This window comes from Narcine bancroftii, chromosome 2, assembly GCF_036971445.1.
Source record: "Narcine bancroftii isolate sNarBan1 chromosome 2, sNarBan1.hap1, whole genome shotgun sequence".
NCBI classification, from domain to species: domain Eukaryota; kingdom Metazoa; phylum Chordata; class Chondrichthyes; order Torpediniformes; family Narcinidae; genus Narcine; species Narcine bancroftii.
In genome coordinates, this window is record NC_091470.1 from 365,564,344 (window position 1) to 365,583,311 (window position 18,968).

The following is an 18,968-nucleotide window of genomic DNA, read 5'->3' on the forward strand; positions in this document are numbered from 1 at the left end:
TCCATTTTGGTGGCAAAAACAGGAAGACAGGTTACTCTCTGAATGATGTCAAGTTAGGAAAAGAGGAAATACAACAAGGTCTAGGTATCCTTGTTCATCAGTCACTGAAAGTGAGCATGCAGGTACAGCAGGCAGTGAAGAAAGCCTTCATAACAAGGGGACCAAAGAGGTCCTTCTGCAGCTGCACAGGGCCCTCGTGAGACCACACCTGGAGTATTGTGTGCAGTTTTGGTCTTCAGGTTTGAGGAAGGATATTCTGATTATTGAAGGAGCCAGCGTAGGTTCATGAGATTAATTCCCGGGATGGCAGGACAGTCATATGTTGAAAGATTGGAGTGACTGGGCTTCTATACACTGGAATTTAGAAGGATGAGAGGGGATCTGAATGACACGTAAGATTATTAAGGGTTTAGAGGCAGGAAACATGTTCCCGATGTTGGGGAAGTCCAGAACCAGAGGCCATATTTTAACAATAAGGGGTAGGCCACTTAGAACAGAGTTGAGGAAAAACTTTTTCACCCAGAGAGTTGTGAACCTGAGATATGTTCTGCCTCAGAAAGCAGCGGAGGCCATTTTTCTAGATGCTTTCAAGAAAGAGTTCGAAAGAACCCTCAAAGAGAGTGGAGTCAAGGGATATGGGGGAGAAGGAGGAATGGGGTACTGATTGTAGATGATCAGCTATAATCACAGTAAATGGCAGTGTTGGCTCGAAGGGCCAAATGTCCTAATCCTACACCTATTATCTGTTGTCTATTATTGTACTCCCCGGCTTTTTCTGGATCATATCCTTTCATGTTACTTACCTGGAGGTAAGTCAGGGTCAATTGAAGTTACTTGCTGGATGCGACGAGTTTTCGCTGCTGATTTTATGCTCTCTGTCGTGCTTCGAGTGGTTGAACTGGATCCACAGCTCTCATGTTCATTCTGCAAAACAGCAACAAATTTGGCTAATTTAAATGCACCACCCAAAAGCTTCAATTCAACTGGATTATATATATTTTTTGTATTTATAACAAAATAGTTGTTTCCATTACCTGGAAAATTCGAGACTACTCAAAATTCAAATGCCATTTAAAGTTTAACAATGCTTCTCTGAATCATATCAAGTCACCCCAGGATCTCCCTTTCATCCTCTCCTCTATATTATAGGAGATTACAGAAAAATTGGAATCAAATGTCATAAGGGAAGAAATCCTCCTCTACTTCGACAACCCACTTGATACTTCCAACCTCACATGCCTTTCTTATCACCCAACTTTCCTGACATCCTCTCTGAAACAGGGCTTGATTCCTCCTGGACAAAAACAAAGCCATTGTTACATATACTGTACTGGATCCTCACCTGCAATTCAATCTTTATCCTTTGTGTCAATGTCTCACCCTGAATCAAATTGGTGGCACCCTTTAAACCCAACCAGAGCTTCCAAACATGTATCCACTCACAACAGAAAACAATAGGTTTCAAATCTGCAACATTTAACTGCACCAATGCTCTCAAGTTCTCATCTTCAGATCCTTTCATGGCCTCACTTCTCACAATCACTACAACATTCTTCCACAACTTCCCTTCCCCCAACTCTGACCCTTTGCACTTCACTCCACTTTAACACACCAGTGACCACCTAAACATTCAGATCTGGAATTCTTTCTGACCTTTTCATTCATTTCTTGTCTCCTTTTGCGACTAATGAATTGTTCAATACAATTACTAAATCTCCTGGAATTTCAGATCAAATGTCATCTGTTAGATAACCTAGCATGCACAGTAATAACATTTAATTAAGGCCTACATTTCAGCTGAAATTCATAAACATTCACACATTCCCTTACAATTAACATCACGAGCCAAACTTCCTGATATAAAAATAGCAAGTTGTCAGGAAGAGAGTGGTGGGTGCCTGGAATGCATTGCGAGAGGTGGTGGTGAACGCTGATACAATACGGACATTCGAAAGCGGGCACATGATTGTGAGAAAAAGAGAGTTATGGTTGTGAGGTATGGAAAATTAGATTGTTGTGGAGTTGATTGACATAGGTTGCCACAACATTGTGGGCTGAAGGACCTGTACTTTGCTGTAATGTTCTATGTTCTGAAGAGGCTGCAAAGAGATTATAAATATGTTCAGTGAAGTGAGCAGATATTGACAGATTGAGTATGAGGTCAAAAAATACAATGGAAGAAAAAGAATAGCAAATAATGACTTAAATAATACCACAAACTGTTGAGGTATAAAGGGATCGGAGGCATAGGGAACACAAGAAATTAAGAATTTTTGCTTTGATTTCAAAAAGGGTAATGTTGGTACATTTTTTTAAGCTGTTGGTGAGGTTAGCACATGGAGCACGACCATTGTTTTGATTGTATTAAAGCAAGATTACAGTAGCCATTGGAACGTGGTGTCAAGTTTTCAGGGTTGATTCCTGAGATGTTGATAGATAAAGAACAATTTAGTAGAATGTGCCTGGACTTGTCAGGAATTTTTAAAAATGAAAAATTATCTCATTGAACTGTACAAGATTGTCAGTGAAGGTTAAAGAGATGTTGACTCTAGTGGACGTGTTCAACACTCATGGGTGTAGTTTCAAAATAAATGGTTGCCCATTTCAGGCAGAGTTAAGGACCACTTTCTTCTCTCCAGGATTAAAAATCTTGGGAACTTGCTCCCCAAAAAATCTGTGAAGGCTGAGTCATTTATACTGTTATGTTTCTCCAGTATATTTCCATCTGTCACTGATAATGTCTGTCCCTGATATACCTGTTCAGCTGCAGCAAGGATTTCACTGCCGATGCACATTGTATAATGAATATGACAAACTCATTAACATTATCTACAGCTGGAGTTTACCAAACATGTCAACAATGAGATTCAGAGTGGAAAGATTAGCAGGAAAACGGTGCTTAAGGCAAGATTGGATATTACTGACAGGCAGAGCAAGTTTGAAAGGCCAAATAGTCTGCTCCACATCACGTTCTTGGTAACCTGAAAATAAGCAAAACCCACAATGGAAATCAACGAATTCCCACCCAAAAAGATCAGAGGACACAAGTTATTTAAATAATTTAAACATTCTTTCAATAAACAAAAAAAGATTCATAGTGTTAGCTGGTGGAGCAAGGTTAACATGAATGCCTTTGCAATCTTTTCAACTAAATCGCTCTTTAATGTGAATTTGGCAAGAAAACGTGGAGGAAGTAAAAAAGAACACCATTTTATCAAAAATGGTAACGATTCCTACCAAAAGTATTATTGGACTGGTGTAAATTGTGGCCCTGTTAAACAAAACATTTGAAACTTTATCCACCCTCAGACTAGCCTACAAGTTTGCTCACAAAACAATCTCCAACAGCTCAAACAAATCAATTACATCCCCTCCATCGGGTCTAATTGAAGCTTCCCCATGAAGCATCATGCTCTATCAGACTCCTAGAACAGCAAACATCTCCCAAAATAAGCAAACTTGTGGCAAATGACTGTTCATCTTTCAAGTCCGAGCCAAATTTCTAAAGTACTAAGACAGACATCAGATCACTTTAGCAGGAAAGGATAGTTACCTCAATCGTCAACAAAACAAGAGTCTATCACCAAATGTCACCAAACAAGGAAAACCAATGTAAACCACAGAAGTTAAACCCCTTGCAGATTTCATCTGTGTTTAAAGTAAAAGCCATAGAAAGAAAATGAAGTAACTGCAGCCTGAAGTCATGACAAACATGCGTCAATGGTGTGAAATTCTACACCACTTATTCTGAACAGCACAACCACTGATGTATTGCAGGCAATGCACCTTCGTGCAGAAAAGATTAAACTTGTTCCAGTCCTTCTAAGATGAAAGTAAAACATAATAAAAGAAAATCAAAATAAATTATTTTTTTCTGATTTTTACTTCACCTAATGTCCAGAGATAGAATCTGACAATAAGACAGATCTTATGAACATTCACTGGAGTGACTTCATCCTTAACATCGAAATATTCGAGATGGCACAGGCCGACAGCATCGAGTCCACGCTGCTGAAGATTCAACTGCGCTGGGTAGGTCACGTCTCCAGAATGGAGGACCATCGCCTTCCCAAAATCGTGTTATATGGCGATCTCTCCACTGGCCACCGTGACAGAGGTGCACCAAAGAAGAGGTACAAGGACTACCTAAAGAAATCTCTTGGTGCCTGCCACACTGACCACCGCCAGTGGGCTGATATCGCCTCCAACCATGCATCTTGGCGCCTCACAGTTCGGCGGGCAGCAACCTCCTTTGAAGAAGACCGCAGAGCCCACCTCACTGACAAAAGACAAAGGAGGAAAAACCCAACACCCAACTCCAACTAACCAATTTTCCCCTGCAACCGCTGCAACCGTGTCTGCCTGTCCCGCATCGGACTTGTCAGCCATAAACGAGCCTGCAGCTGACGTGGACATTTACCCCTCCATAAAGCTTCGTCCGCGAAGCCAAGCCAAAGAAAAAGAGAAACATAAAAGCTGCAGATGCTGAAATCTTGATTTCAGCATCTGGCAGAACTCAGCAGGTCAGACATCATCCGTGGGTAGAAATGCCCAGTCAATGAGGAGCTGAACACCTTCTATGCCCACTTTGAGAAGTATCACCAAACCGTGCCTAATCGAATCCCTGAAAAAGCCGAGGACCCTGTGATATCTGTCTCTGAGGGCAACATCAGAACATCATTCAAGAGGGTGAACCCTCGCAAGGCGTCAGGCCCTGATGCCGTACCTGGCAGGGTACTGAAAATCTGCGCCAACCAACTGGCCATAGTGTTCACGGGCATTTTCAACTTCTCATTGCTGGAGTCAGAGGTTCCCACCTGCTTCAAAAATGCATCAATCATCCAAGAAGAGTAGTATGAACTGCCTCAATAAATTCCACCCAGGAGCACTAACTTCTACTGCGATGAAAAGCTTCGAGAGGCTGGTCATGGCCAGAATTAACAAGTACCTAAGCAAAGATTTGGACCCACTGCAATTCACCTATCGTCACAATCACTCCACAGCAGATGGAATATCAATGGCTCTCCAGTCAGTTTGGGATCACCTCGAAAACAGCAAATCATACATACAGCTGCTCTTCATCGACTACAGATCAGCCTTCAATACCATTATTCCCTCAGTGCTGGTAAAGAAGCTAAAACCTCTAGGCCTCTGTACCCCACTCTGCAACTGGATCTTTGACTTTCTCATTGGAAGACCACAATCAGTATGAATTAGAAATAATGTCTCCTCCTCACTGATCATCAACACAGGCACACCCAAAGAATGTGTGCTTAACCCACTGATCTAATCATTATACATCCAAGACTTGTGGCCAGGCACAATTCCAATGCTATCTAGAAGTTTGCTGATGTCACCACAGTTGTCTGCAGAATCACAAACGGCAATAAGGAAGAGTACTACATCACATGACTCCTCTTTACCTCTAATTTCTGAACTCATTGTCCATTATTCCTTCCACCTAATTGTATGATCATACAGGAGATCAGATTGTTGAATGGTGTAATGACAACAACCTTGCGCTCAACATTAGCAAAAACCAAGAAGATGACTGTGGACTTCAGAAGAAAGTCAGGGGAACATGAACCAGTCCTCATCGAGGGCTCAGTAGTGGAGAGGGTCAAGAACTTCAAATTCCTGGGTGTCAACATCTCCAAGGATCTGTCCTGGAGCCTCCTTGTTGAAGCAATCACAAAGAAGGCTCGCCAGTGGATATAGCTTTGTGAGGTGTCTGAGAAGATTCAGCATGTAACACAACTTCTGCAGGTGGACCGTGGAGTGCATTCTAGCTGGTTACTTCACTGCCTGGAACAGAGGCACCAACTCTCAGGACAAGAATAAACTCCAAAGACTTGTTAACTCTGCCTGCCACATCACAGGCACCAGACTTCACTCCATTGAGGAAATCGACATGAGATGGTGTCTTCCATCCTCAAAGACACCCACCACCAGGCCACGCCCTCTTCACTCTGCTACCAACGGGAAAAAGGTACAGGAGCCTAAAGATGAGCACTCAATGGCATAAGGTCAGCTTCTTCCCCGCTGCCATCAGATTCCTGAATAATCATTGAACCAAAGACACTGCCTGACTTTTCGTGCACTTTTTTTTAAATTTATAGTAATGTTGTCAGATGTTAATAATACGAATGTTTTCACTATGAAGCCTGCTGCTGCAAAACACCAAATTCCATGACAATAAATTCTGATTCTGAAGATCTATTAACAATACTTGAAGCAAAGGCAGATGACCATCAAATATATAATTTAAATAGGAAAGTCTGCAGATGCTGGCATTCAGTGCCATACATAAATATACTGGAGAAAATTAGCAGGTCACAGAGCAACTTGTACCTTGGCAAAGGGCTCAGCCCCAAAACATTGGCTATGCTTTACTTCCCATGGACACTGCGTGATCTGCTGAGTTTTTCCAGCACACTTGTGCATTGCACTCGAAGAATTAAATTTTAAGAGTGTCTAGAGGTTTGGACTGGCAGTCAAAGGTGAGGTGAATCAAAATTAGAACGCTCAGGAGTCCAGAACTATCAGAGTTTTGAATCCCATCGGAAATTTCTCGTTTCAATTAAATTTTCTAACCATGATCAATAAAACATAACTGAACCCAAGTCTTGTTAAACATGATTGCTTCTAGCAACGAGTATTCAAGGACACCTGGATCACTTGAACCTCAACATTTCCCATCTCTCACTCTTTAAATAATACTGATTTTCTGTTTTTACTATCAAATGGATAACTTTCCGTTTCTCCACCTTACAGAAATAAGGTGAGGATTGGGACACTTTTGGATTTCCTCATCAGTACACCCCAGTCAGTGCAGATCAGAAACATTACCTCCTACATGCTGACCATCAACACAGAATAAATAATTCCTTTCTACCTTGTCAAAGGCTTTTTCTGCGTCTAAAGCAGCAGCCACTGTTGGTATCTTATTTCCTTGAACTGCATGAATTAAATGAATAAATTTACAGATATTGTCCGTTGTTCGTCTTTTCTTAATAAATCCAGTTTAATCTTGTTTTACTATTTTTGGTACACAGTCAGCCATTTTTGCAGTCCAGCGATCAGGATGTCGCGACTCTGCGGGGTTGTCACCAACCTTGGGGAGCGGGTTCTTTTCTCCACGATGGCTCCCTGTTTCTTCATGCAGGTAAGGCCTTCTCCTTTCTCTTCCGGCGTCTTTTCTTCTTTTTTCCCCATTGTTTTTACTTTTTCCTTCTTGCTTGCCATTTTCTTTCTTTTCTCCACAACTTTATCTTTTATTTGTTGTGTTTTGTGTTTCTTGAACTTTGTTTCTTCTTTTCTGGAGAGGGCTGGTATTCTCCTACCAGCCACTACTACATCACATGACTCCTCTTTACCTCTAATTTCTGAACTCATTGTCCATTATTCCTTCCACCTAATTGTATGATCATACACTTCTCTCCACTGTACTCCATCATCTATTTCCTTGCCTCATCTCCTAACTTGTCTAAGTCCTTCTATAGACTCAGTGCTTCCTCAACACTACCTGCCCTGACCTCAAATCTTTGTATCGTCCACAAATTTGGTCACAAAGCTATTTAATCCTATATCCAAATCATGGAAATCTCACATGTAACGAAGCAACCCCAGCACAGAGTCTTGCAGATCTCTATGGTCACCAGCAACTAACCAGAAAAGGCCTCTTTTATCCCTATTCTCCTCCTCTTGCCCTTTAGCCAATCTTCTATCCTTAGCAGCCTTATGTGCAACACCTTGACAAAGAAATTTTGAAAATCCAGGTAAACCTTACTCTCCTTTATCTGTCCTTTCTGTTATTTCATCAAAAAATTCCAACAGCAAGTAAAAGATGCAATCTTCTTTTGGTTGGGTAATATTAAAGAGGTTAGTATTAAATTACAATTAACAATGTATCAAATTGAATTTTTACAATTGGCTTTAGCTGTTTCTAGGGAATTCATAGCCATTACTTGGAAATCATACATCGATTTAGGGATGGAAAGGTGGCAAGCTGAATTCCATTCATGTATTCCACTTGAGGAAATAACATAATCTACGTAATAAATTTTTTATTAAAGTATGGAGCCTATATTTTCAACATGTTGGTTGAAGATGCAAGGGACTCTTGGGGACCCGTCCTGCTGGTAACCCTCAGCTCCATTATTGTATGCACTGAATTGATCATTGTTATTGACATTCTCCTTGTTTCTTTTTTTTTCTCTCATTAGTTTAGAATTAGTGGGTGTGGGTAAAGAAGGTGGGAGGGATGAGGGTTTTATTTATACACACACAAACCTAATGTATTCTTTTTACATATACTTTTATTTAATATGTATGTATGGATATGGTTTTAAAATTCTTAAATAAAATGTTTTTTTAAAATTCCAACAGGTTTGTGAGCAAGATTTCCCCTTCAGAAAACCATGCTGACTTCTACCTACTTTATCAAGTGACTCCAAGTACACTGAAACCTCATTTTAATAATAGATTATTAACATTTTTCCAACCACCAGCATATAATTTGTCTTTTTCCTCCCTCCTTTCTTAAAAAGTGGAGTGACATTTTCAATATTCCTCACTGCCTTTGCCTCCATGATGTCTTCCGGTATCTCTTTCAAAACCCTGAGGTGCTGTTCATCTAGGACAGGTAATTTACCCACCTTTAGATCCTTCAACTTTCCCAGCACCATCTCCTTGGTAATATCAACTCCATATGCCCTGGGCACTCACAAACTTCTAGCACACTACAAATGTCCTGCATAGAGAAGAGAGATGCAAAATACTTTTTCAGCAGTCCATGTCCACAGTCGCCTCTCTTTTGTTTTTTATGTACCTGAAGAAACTTTTCACATCCTCTTTTATGTTGTCGGCTAGCTTACAGATAAGAGGCTCTATGGAGGAGATCGAGTATCTTGCCTCTCTGGTGCCAGGGTCCAAGATATCTCAGATCAAGATCACACCATTCTCAGGTGGGAGGGTGAGCAGGCAGATGTCATGGTCCATGTCGGGATCAATGATTTGGGTTGGAAGGGTGAGGAAGTCCTGCAAGGATTCAGGGAGTTAGGTGCTAAGGTGAAGGAAAGGACAGTGATTTCATGATTGCTAAACATACCACATGCTGGTGAGGTGAGAAATAGGAGGATAATGCAGTTTTACACATGGCTGAAGGCACGGTGTAGGAGGAAGGATTTCAGGTTTCAAGGTTATTGGGCTATCTTCCAAAGAAAGTGGGACCTGTTCCAATGGGATAGTTTGAATCTGAACTAGAGGGAGACAAATATTCTTGAGGGCAGGTTTGCTAGTGCTGCTCCAGTCGGTTTAAACTAGATTTGCAGGGGGAGGGGAACCAGAGTGTCAGAACAGTTGGAGAAGTGGAGGAGGGAAAAGATGATGTTAAAAATACATCCACCGTTAGAAGTCAGCAGGTTGAATGTGGTGGAAATGTTCTCAGGTGCATCTATTTCAAAGCAAGGAGCGTGGTTGGAAAGCAAAGCCAGATGAGTTTAGAGCATGGATTATGACATTATGGCCATCAGTGAAACTTGGTTGCAGGAGGGGCACAACTGGCAGCTCAATGTTCCTGTCTTTCATTGCTTTAGAAACAATAGAACAGGGTGGGGGGGGGAGTGAAAGGGGGAGAAGTGGCATTTTTCATTAGAGAAAAAAAATCACAGCAGTGCTCAGGCAGGACAGATCAGAGGGCTCATCTACTGAGGCTATATAGGTGGAGCTGAGGAATGGGAAAGGTATGACTAACACTGATAGTCTTGTATTATAGACCACCCAATCAATAGTCATCAAAAATTGAAGTAAATTTGTACAGACACAGCAAACAGCTGCAGGAAACAAAGTGTGGACTGGGACTCTCATACTGTAAAAGGGCTGGATGGCTTGGAGTTTGTCAAACATGTTCAGGAAAGTTTTCTAAACCAATATATAAAGGTACCAACTAGACAGGATGCAATACTGGATCTCCTATTAGGGAACGAGATAGGACAGGTGACAGAGGTATTTTTAGGGGAACATTTTGGGTCCAGTGATCATAACGCCATTAGTTTCAAGTTAATTATGGAGAAGGATAGGTCTGGGCCTCAGATTGTGATCCTAAATTGGAGAAAGGCTCATTTTGAGCAAATGAGAAAGGATGCGTGGATTGGGTTAAGTTGCTTTTCGGTAAGCATGTACAAGCTAAGTGGAGGACCTTCAAAGGTGAAATTTTGAGAGTCTATATATTCCATAATCAAAGGCAAGGTTAGAAGGCAGAGGGAACCTTGGTTTTAAAGGTATATTTGTGATCTGGATTGGAAGGTGTATATCAGATATAGGTAGCATGGAGAAAATGAGGTGCTTGAGGAGAATTTAAAAATGCATGAAAAATCTCAAGAATCAAATTAGGAAGGCTAAAAGAAAACATGAGGTTGATTTGGCAGACAATGTGAAGGAAAATCCTAATGTTTCTACAGGTATATTAGGAGCAAAAGGATAGTAAGGGGCAAAATTGGATCCCCCTTGAAGATCAGAGTGGTCAGCTTTGTATGGAGCCGGGAGATCTTAAATGGATTTTTTCCCTCAGTATTCACTCAGAAAATAGGCATAGAGTTTGGGGAAGTAAGGAAAACAAGCAGTGAGATCATGGAACCTATACAGATTAAAGAGGAAGAAATGCTTGCTGTCTTAAAGCAAATAAGGGTGGTTAAGTCCCCAGGGCCTGGCAAGATATTCCTTTAGACCTCGAGGGAGGCTCTTGTAGAAAATACAAGGGCTCTGACAAAAATATTTAAAATGTCCTTAGCCACGGGTGTGGTGCCAGAGGATTGAGGGTAGCTCCCATTGTTCCATTGTTTAAAAAAGGCTCCAAAACTAACCATGACATCAGTTGTAGGTAAATTATTGGAAGGTGTTCAAAGAGATCAGATATTCAATTATTTTGATAGCTAGGGACTAATCAGGAATAGTCAACATGCCTCTATGTATGGCAGAATGTGTTTAAACAATCTTATAGAGTTTTTCAAAGAGATTACCAGGAATGTTGTAGAAGGAAAGTCTGTGGATGATGTCTTCATGGACTTTAGTAAGGCCTTTGACAAGATCCCACATAGGAGGTTAGTCAGGAAGGTTCAAACACTAGGTATTCATGGCGAATTAGTGATCTGGACTCAACAATGGCTGAAGCCAGAGAGTAATGGTGGATGACTGCTTATCAGATTTGAGGCCTGTGATTTGTGTGCCTCAGAGATCAGTACTGGGACCACTGTTGTTTGTTATCTATATCAATGATCTGGATGATAATGTGGTAAATTGGATTAGTAAATTTGCAGATGACGCTAAGATTGGAGGTGTTGTGGACAACAAAGGTTTTCAAAACTTGCAGAGAGATCTGGGCCAGCTGGAACAATGGGCTAAAAAATGGCAGATGGATTTTAATGCAGACAAGTGTGAAGAGTTGGATTTTGGAAGGACAAACACACGAAATGGTAAGGACCTGAGGAGTGAGGTAAAACAAAGGGATCTGGAAATATATACCATATTTTGACAAGATACAAGACCCACGGACATACAAGGTTTGTCCACTTCAGCAGGAATTATTTAGAATTTTTTTAGTGTATTTACAGGTAAGTTGGTGAACAGATTCCTCTCGCATCTTTTGCGCTGCTGGTGGGGACCGCTGTAGTCGGCCTTCTCACCAGGAGAAGTGAGCGACAGCGGCTCTGGAAATCACAGTCATGCGCTGCTGGCAGGAGCTGTCGTAGTTGGCCTTCTCACCCAGGGGACATGACTGGTGACACCAGCTCTTAAAGCACTGTTTTGAGCTACTGGTAGGGTCACCGTGGTCGGCCTTCTCACCAGGGCAAGTGAGCAGCATCTCGGGGAAGCATTGTCTTGGACAAGTATATGAATGGGAGAGCTATTGACTGAGTGCAAGTCAGAGGGACTGGACAAGGAAAAGAGGTTCAGCACAGAATAGAGGGGCCAACGCGGTCTGTTTCTGTGCTATAATTGTTTGTATTTCATCTTTTCTCTTCTTGCTTGTTGGCTTTTAAAAGCTTCCCAATCCTCTTGCTTCCCTCTAATTTTTCCCATATTGCACACCATATCTTTGATTCTGTGCCATCTTTGACATGGATGAAAAAAAACAAGATTGGAGAAGAGGGCATGTCCTTAAGCCTGGTCAAACATAATGAAGGCAACTTACAATCTTTCCTTTCAATTATCAATAAAAAATAATTATTCTTCCCACATTGCTAAAAATGCTTCATTTAGTTTGATGATGCAAACTCATTTGGTTCAATTTTGTTCACTTGACCATGAGAATCACATTATTAAGAGCCACAGGGGTATGGACTAGGTACAGGTCGATGGGACAAGGTGGAATGAATAGATCAACATGGACTAGATTGGTTAAAGGGCTTTTCTCTTTACTCTCCTGTTCTATGGTTCTCATGTTGTACTATTCCAGCTGTCATCCGCTGGAGTGACTTTGTCACCAACATTGTGGTCCTCAAACAGGCGGAGGTTACCAGCATCAAGTCCATGCTGATGAAGATGCAGCTCTGCTGGGCAGGCATGTCTCTAAGGTGGAGGATTATCGCCCGCCCAAGATTGTGCTATATGACAAACTCTCCACTGGCCACCGTGACAGAAGGGATCCGAAAAAGAGAAAGAAGAAATCCCTTGGTGCCTGACATTTTGACCATCTCCAGCTCTATCCTCTGATTATGCAGCCTGGTGACACATCATTCACCAGTATGTCTCCTCCTTTGAGAAAACACGCAGGGCTGGCCTTGAGGATAGTAGGAGATGGAGGAAGAACCGTGACACAACACCACCAAACCCAGAATAGAATTTTCTTTGCAGTGCTGCAGCCGGGCATGTCTGTCCCGCACTGGCCTCATCAGCCATCAGCGAGTCTGCAGCAGACATCGTCAGACCCAAAAAAAACATACGAAATCATTCCAAGTAACACACAAAAACCTAACTCTAACATTTAATGAAGGCAGGAATGATGTGATAAATACAAAGCCTATCAAGCAGAAATTTATTTTTCAACCTTCCAAAGAGCTCGCTGCTTTCAAAAAGCGGATTTGCACAAAGTGAGTATTCGGAAAGCAGGATATATCTGCGTTCCAAAAACTTCTTATGGAGTTGAGCAGAAGGGAGGACATCAGATTCTGCCCATTTTGAAATAGTTTCCAGTTTACTTCCAAAGAAACTACAGTACACAATCCTTCTGATATCTTCATCAATAAACCAAAATCCCAGGCATAGCATGTGCCGCATCTTGGCGTCAGTCACAGGTCCCATTAATAAGTAAAATGTGTGTGAGACAATGCAACAATTCTACTTAACTATTATTTGAAAAGATGTGAAATTAGTTGCACAATGAAAATTTTAAAATCTTACTGAAAATCATCTTAAAAAGAAAATTTCACTTCCTGTAAATGTACATTATTAGTCATTGAGCCAGACAGCAAGGAAACAGGCACTTCAGTCTGTTTCTCACGCTTGTCCCTCCTGTCTACATTTGGCCATATCCTTCCAAACCTATCCCCTCCATCAAATTTTTTCTCTAATGCTGCAAATAGTGTTACAGAGTTCTGTGTTGCGTATTGGCCTATGTGTTGTGTTGTTTTATGTTAAAAGTGACAGTTTGCCTTCGAGAGCCAAGGTGAAGGTGGGCTGGTGAGAGAGTGGGAGACAGACTGAGCATGTGCAGAAAATGATATAAAAATTTCTGGACTTGGACGATAAACCACCACTGGGTGGTGCTGTGGAGTGGAAGGAGGCCCAGAGCATGAGTCATGGTCCGGAGGACAGTTTTGAATGTTGGGATTTCAAAAAGGATGAACATTCCGAAGGCAGCCAGAAGGATCCGGACCAAGCCAGTGGTTCCTCTCTCTGCAAGCAACATAAGACAACTTCGAATTTTATGCTCTCTCTCTCTCAAAGATCTTTTGGCTTCAGTTTACCAAATAAACTGAATTTTATTTATGACCTTTGCTTCGATTGAGATCGAAGTTTTGTGAGTCTTGTGTGTTTTTGTGTTTGTTTTGTATCTAAGTTTTTCTGTGGGCTGGTTGGTAATATAACTTTGACTTTAATTACATATATTGTATTTAGGCTGGGGAATTTATTAGTTTTACACTGTTATAGAGATTTGCATAGTAACCAGTGGGCATTGTAATAAAAGGGGGGGATTTTTGAATTAAAGTTTGAAGGTGCATTTTTTTGTTAATAAAGTAATTGTTCATCTTTACCCCTGTGTGATATGCCTTCTTTGTAGTTGCTGGTTTGATCTTGTAACGATACTATCTCCCTCAACCACCTCCTCTAGAAGAACATTCTATACACTCATGACCCTATGTAAAAGTAGTTATCTCCAACATTCCTGTTAAATCTTGTCCTCTGTCCTCTGGTTATTGATTCCCCACTCTTGGCAAATGACTCTGCAGGCATCACACCTTGATGAAGGGGCAATTTCAAGGTACTGTGTGCCTGTTCTCCTGGATTTCTCTGCTCGACCACATTCCCCAGATCTCTGCCATTCACTGTGTAGGCCCTACCCATTAAGACCTTTCAAAATGCCAGAACTCATATTTCTCTGTCTTAAATTTGTTCCAGCACTCCTTTGCCCACCTGCCTGACCGATCAAGACCCTACTGCAAATATATATTGTTTATCAAATGTATTTTTAAAAATACTTATTCAAAATAGGTCCAAAGTAAATACACAGCCTAGTTCCTTTAGTCATCTCAAACCATGAAATATATCCAAGAGAAAAATATAATTCCCAATGTCAAATGATGCCTTCTTTTTAAAGAAGTATTGTGCCATCATCTTTACTAATAACAATCATAAAGGGACAAGATCTGTTCTGGGTGCAGCCAAAATTGCATCAATACAAAAAAAAATTGACCTTCTAATTTTCAAATATAGCTGGGAACAATAACTGCCATGAACTATTCCAATTAACAATTTAAAACATTTAAAACTTACACAAGAAATATGCATGGTTGTTAAGATTTGAAATTTACTACCACTGGAGGTAGTAACCTTTTATCTGAGATTCTGAACACCAACAACCTCCAAAAGCTGGCACTTCTTTCAGTAGATGATATGAAAAATGGAGTTTGGTTCCAAATATCTTCTTTGGCTTGGCTTCGCGGACGAAGATTTATGGAGGGGGTAAAAAGTCCACGTCAGCTGCAGACTCGTTTGTGGCTGACAAGTCCGATGCGGGACAGGCAGACACGATTGCAGCGGTTGCAGGGGAAAATTAGTTGGTTGGGGTTGGGTGTTGGGTTTTTCCTCCTTTGCCTTTTGACAGTGAGGTAGGCTCTGCGGTCTTCTTCAAAGGAGGTTGCTGCCCGCCAAACTGTGAGGCGCCAAGATGCACGGTTTGAGGCGATATCAGCCCACTGGCGGTGGTCAATGTGGCAGGCACCAAGAGATTTCTTTAGGCAGTCCTTGTACCTTTTCTTTGGTGCACCTCTGTCACGGTGGCCAGTGGAGAGCTCGCCATATAACACGATCTTGGGAAGGCGATGGTCCTCCATTCTGGAGACGTGACCCATCCAGCGCAGCTGGATCTTCAGCAGCGTGGATTCGATGCTGTCGACCTCTGCCATCTCGAGTACTTCGACGTTAGGGATGTAAGCGCTCCAATGGATGTTGAGGATGGAGCGGAGACAACGCTGGTGGAAGCGTTCTAGGAGCCGTAGGTGGTGCCGGTAGAGGACCCATGATTCGGAGCCGAACAGGAGTGTGGGTATGACAACGGCTCTGTATAACCCTCACTTAACTCCCATGTTCCACGTCAATAATTTGTTGCATCATCATCTAATATGTGGCCCTTCATGGCGCGGACCGTCGCTAATTAGTATGATTGTCATTTCATAAGGACAACTCCGTCATGCACCGTCACTGATTAGCGTGATCATTACTCCATAAGAGCCCCTCCCTGTCGAGCATAATCGCCATCCCTCCTCCCAGTCGGCACTACCAGTCGGAAGCCTCTATGAAGTCGATGAACCTAGCAAAGAGAGCTGCAGAGTCCCCTTTGGGTAGCAGTGTGATGCAAAAAAGGAAGCATCTTTCAGTATCATTGTGCAGGAAGTGGAGTTATCTGTGCATCATCTAACGGAAGACGATGGTGTGTGGGATCGTTCACCATATACGATTTGAAGAAACAGAAAGAACAGTTGTTGGAAGTTTCACAGTGAAAAAGATGACCACAGACTGATGATAAAAGGAAAACTTGGCATAGGGCAAAAAAACAAAGATATTGACCAAGTGCTTATTGAGTGGGTGCGACAATGAAGACATGAACGCAAGCCACTGACTGGTCTGATTGTAGTGAAACAAGCTTGAAAATTCCACGAAGACCTGAATCTTGAGGGTGAATATGAATTTTCACATGGTTGGCAGCAAAAACTTAAGTAGCATCACAGTATAAAATATCTTATAATCGATGATGAAAAGGTTTCTGCAGATTATGATGCAGCTGAATGCTACATCGATGAATTTGCTGAAATGACACATGATCAAAACCTTAACCCAGAGCAAATTTACAATGCAGATGAGACATCTCCCTACTGGCATTACCTTCCTAGAAAGACATTAACAACTGCAGGACCATCAGGTTTCTGTGTCAACGCTGCAATTTCTTTCTTTCTTTTTTTTTTTCTTTGGCTTGGCTTTGCGGACGAAGATTTATGGAGTGGTATGTCCACGTTTGCTGCAGGCTCGTTGGTGACTGACAAGTCCAATGCGGGACAGGCAGGCACGGTTGCAGCGGTTGCAAGGGAAAATTGGTGGGTTGGGTGTTGGGTTTTTCCTCCTTTGTCTTTTGTCAGTGAGGTGGGCTCTGCGGTCTTTTTCAAAGGAGGTTGCTGCCCGCCAAACTGTGAGGCGCCAAGATGCACGGTTGGAGGCGATATCAGCCCACTGGTGGTGGTCAATGTGGCAGGCACCAAGAGATTTCTTTAAGCAGTCCTTGGACCTCTTCTTTGATGCACCTCTGTCTCAGTGGCTCAGTGTCTCAGAGCTCGCCATAGAACACGATCTTGGGAAGGCGATGGTCCTCCATTCTGGAGACGTGACCCACCCAGCGCAGTTGGGTCTTCAGCAGCATGGATTCGATGCTTGCGGACTCTGCCAGCTCGAGTACTTCGATGTTGGTGACGAAGTCATTCCAATGAATGTTAAGGATGGAGCGGAGACAGCGCTAGTGGAAGTGTTCTAGGAGCCGTAGGTGATGCCGGTAGAGGACCTATGATTCGGAGCCGAACAGGAGTGTGGGTATGACAACGGCTCTGTATACGCTAATCTTTGTGAGGTTTTTCAGTTGGTTGTTTTTCCAGACTCTTTTGTGTAGTCTTCCAAAGGCGCTATTTGTCTTGGCGAGTCTGTTGTCTATCTCGTTGTCGATCCTTGCATCCGATGAAATGGTGCAGCCGAGATAGGTAAACTGGTTGACCGTTTTGAGTTCAGTGTGCCCAATGGAGATGTGGGGGGGCTGGTGGTCATGGTGGGGAGCTGGCTGATGGAGGACCTCAGTTTTCTTCAGGCTGACTTCCAGGCCAAACATTTTGGCAGTTTCCGCAAAACAGGACGTCATGCGCTGGAGAGCTGGCTCTGAATGGGCAACTAAAGCGACATTGTCTGCAAAGAGTAGTTCACGGACAAGTTGCTCTTGTGTCTTGGTGTGAGTGTGTGTGTGTGTGTGTGAACTCCATAGCAGAATTCTCTCCAACGCTGCAATACACAAAGGTTACACAAGCAGTGCTTGGAGTAAGCCAACATCCTCGCTGATTAGCATGGGTAACACAAGAAATTTTTACTGATTTGTTCAATAACCACTTCGTACTGGCTGTAAGCGCCCAGTGTACGGAGGCTGGCCTGGAAGAAAACTGCAAAATTTTATTGCACGTACACAATTGCTTTGCGCATCGCCCTGCTGAAGTTCTTGAAAGAAATAATGCGTTCAGCATTTACCTTCCCCCATTGTTACATCGTTAATACAGCCTTGTGACCTAGGAATTTTACACTCAATGAAGAGCAACTACAGGACTTTTTCTGAACTGCACGCTCGATGCCGTCAACAGAGTTAACAATGAAGACTTCTTGAAAACTTTCACTCTAAAGGATACAATTTATGCACTTGTTAATGTGGAGAAAGGTAATTGAATAAACATTAAAATATGCTTGGCATAAACTGAATGGATTAAAAATTGATAAATCTCCTGGACTGAATGAGATGCACCCATGTGTTCTAAAAGAGGTAGTAGCTTTGGCCATTGTACACTCTTGATGATTTTCTAGAAGTCAATATCCTCTGGCATAATTCCAGAGGATTAGAAGGTTGCAAATGTGGTTCTACAGTTTACGAAAGGTGGGAGACAGAAGAAACTATAGGCCTATTCGTCTGACATCAGTGGTTGGGAAGGTATGAAGAGTTGATCCTCAAAGATGCTATGAAATACCTCGAGATGCATGACAGGATGGGTCCAAGTCAGTATGTGTTTTTTTTGAAGGGGAGATCCTGTCTGACCAACCGATTACAATTTTTTAAAGAAATCTCAGGTAGGATGGACAAAGGGGTGGCTGTGGATGTTATATATTTGGACTTTCAGAAGGCTTTTGATAAGGTGCACCATGTGAGGCTTCTTAATAAGATCAGAGCTCGTGTAATTACAGGGATGATATTGGATAGAAAATTGGCTGAAAGGCAGGAAATAAATGAATTTTGTTAAGGTTGGCTGGCTGTAACAAGCAGTGTTCTGCAGGGATCTGTCTTGGGGCTGCTACTGTTTACAATTTATATTGATGCTTTGGATTGTGGATTAAATGGTTTTATGGCCAAATTTGCAGATGGTGGAAATAAACAGGCAGAGTAGTATTTGGATAGGGAGAAAATTCAAACTCCGGGAGTGCAAAGGGACCTGGGTGTTCTTGTGCAGGGAAATCTAAAA

The 18,968-nt window shown here is 42.1% G+C and overlaps 1 protein-coding gene across 17 annotated transcripts in view; it reads right to left on the reverse strand.

Annotated features, from left to right (window-relative positions):
* The window catches only part of LOC138755825 (intermembrane lipid transfer protein VPS13B-like), a 1,263,706-nt gene that overhangs the window by 1,138,888 nt on the left and 105,850 nt on the right, over window positions 1-18,968 (reverse strand). For all 17 annotated transcript variants that reach the window (XR_011352575.1, XM_069922506.1, XM_069922508.1 and 14 more), the window contains one exon: window positions 804-924. Coding sequence is in view for 16 of the 17 variants with exons in the window: in XM_069922506.1 (XP_069778607.1) it covers window positions 804-924 (121 nt within the window). In the remaining variant the exon portion in view is untranslated. The remainder of the gene's footprint in view (window positions 1-803; window positions 925-18,968) is intronic.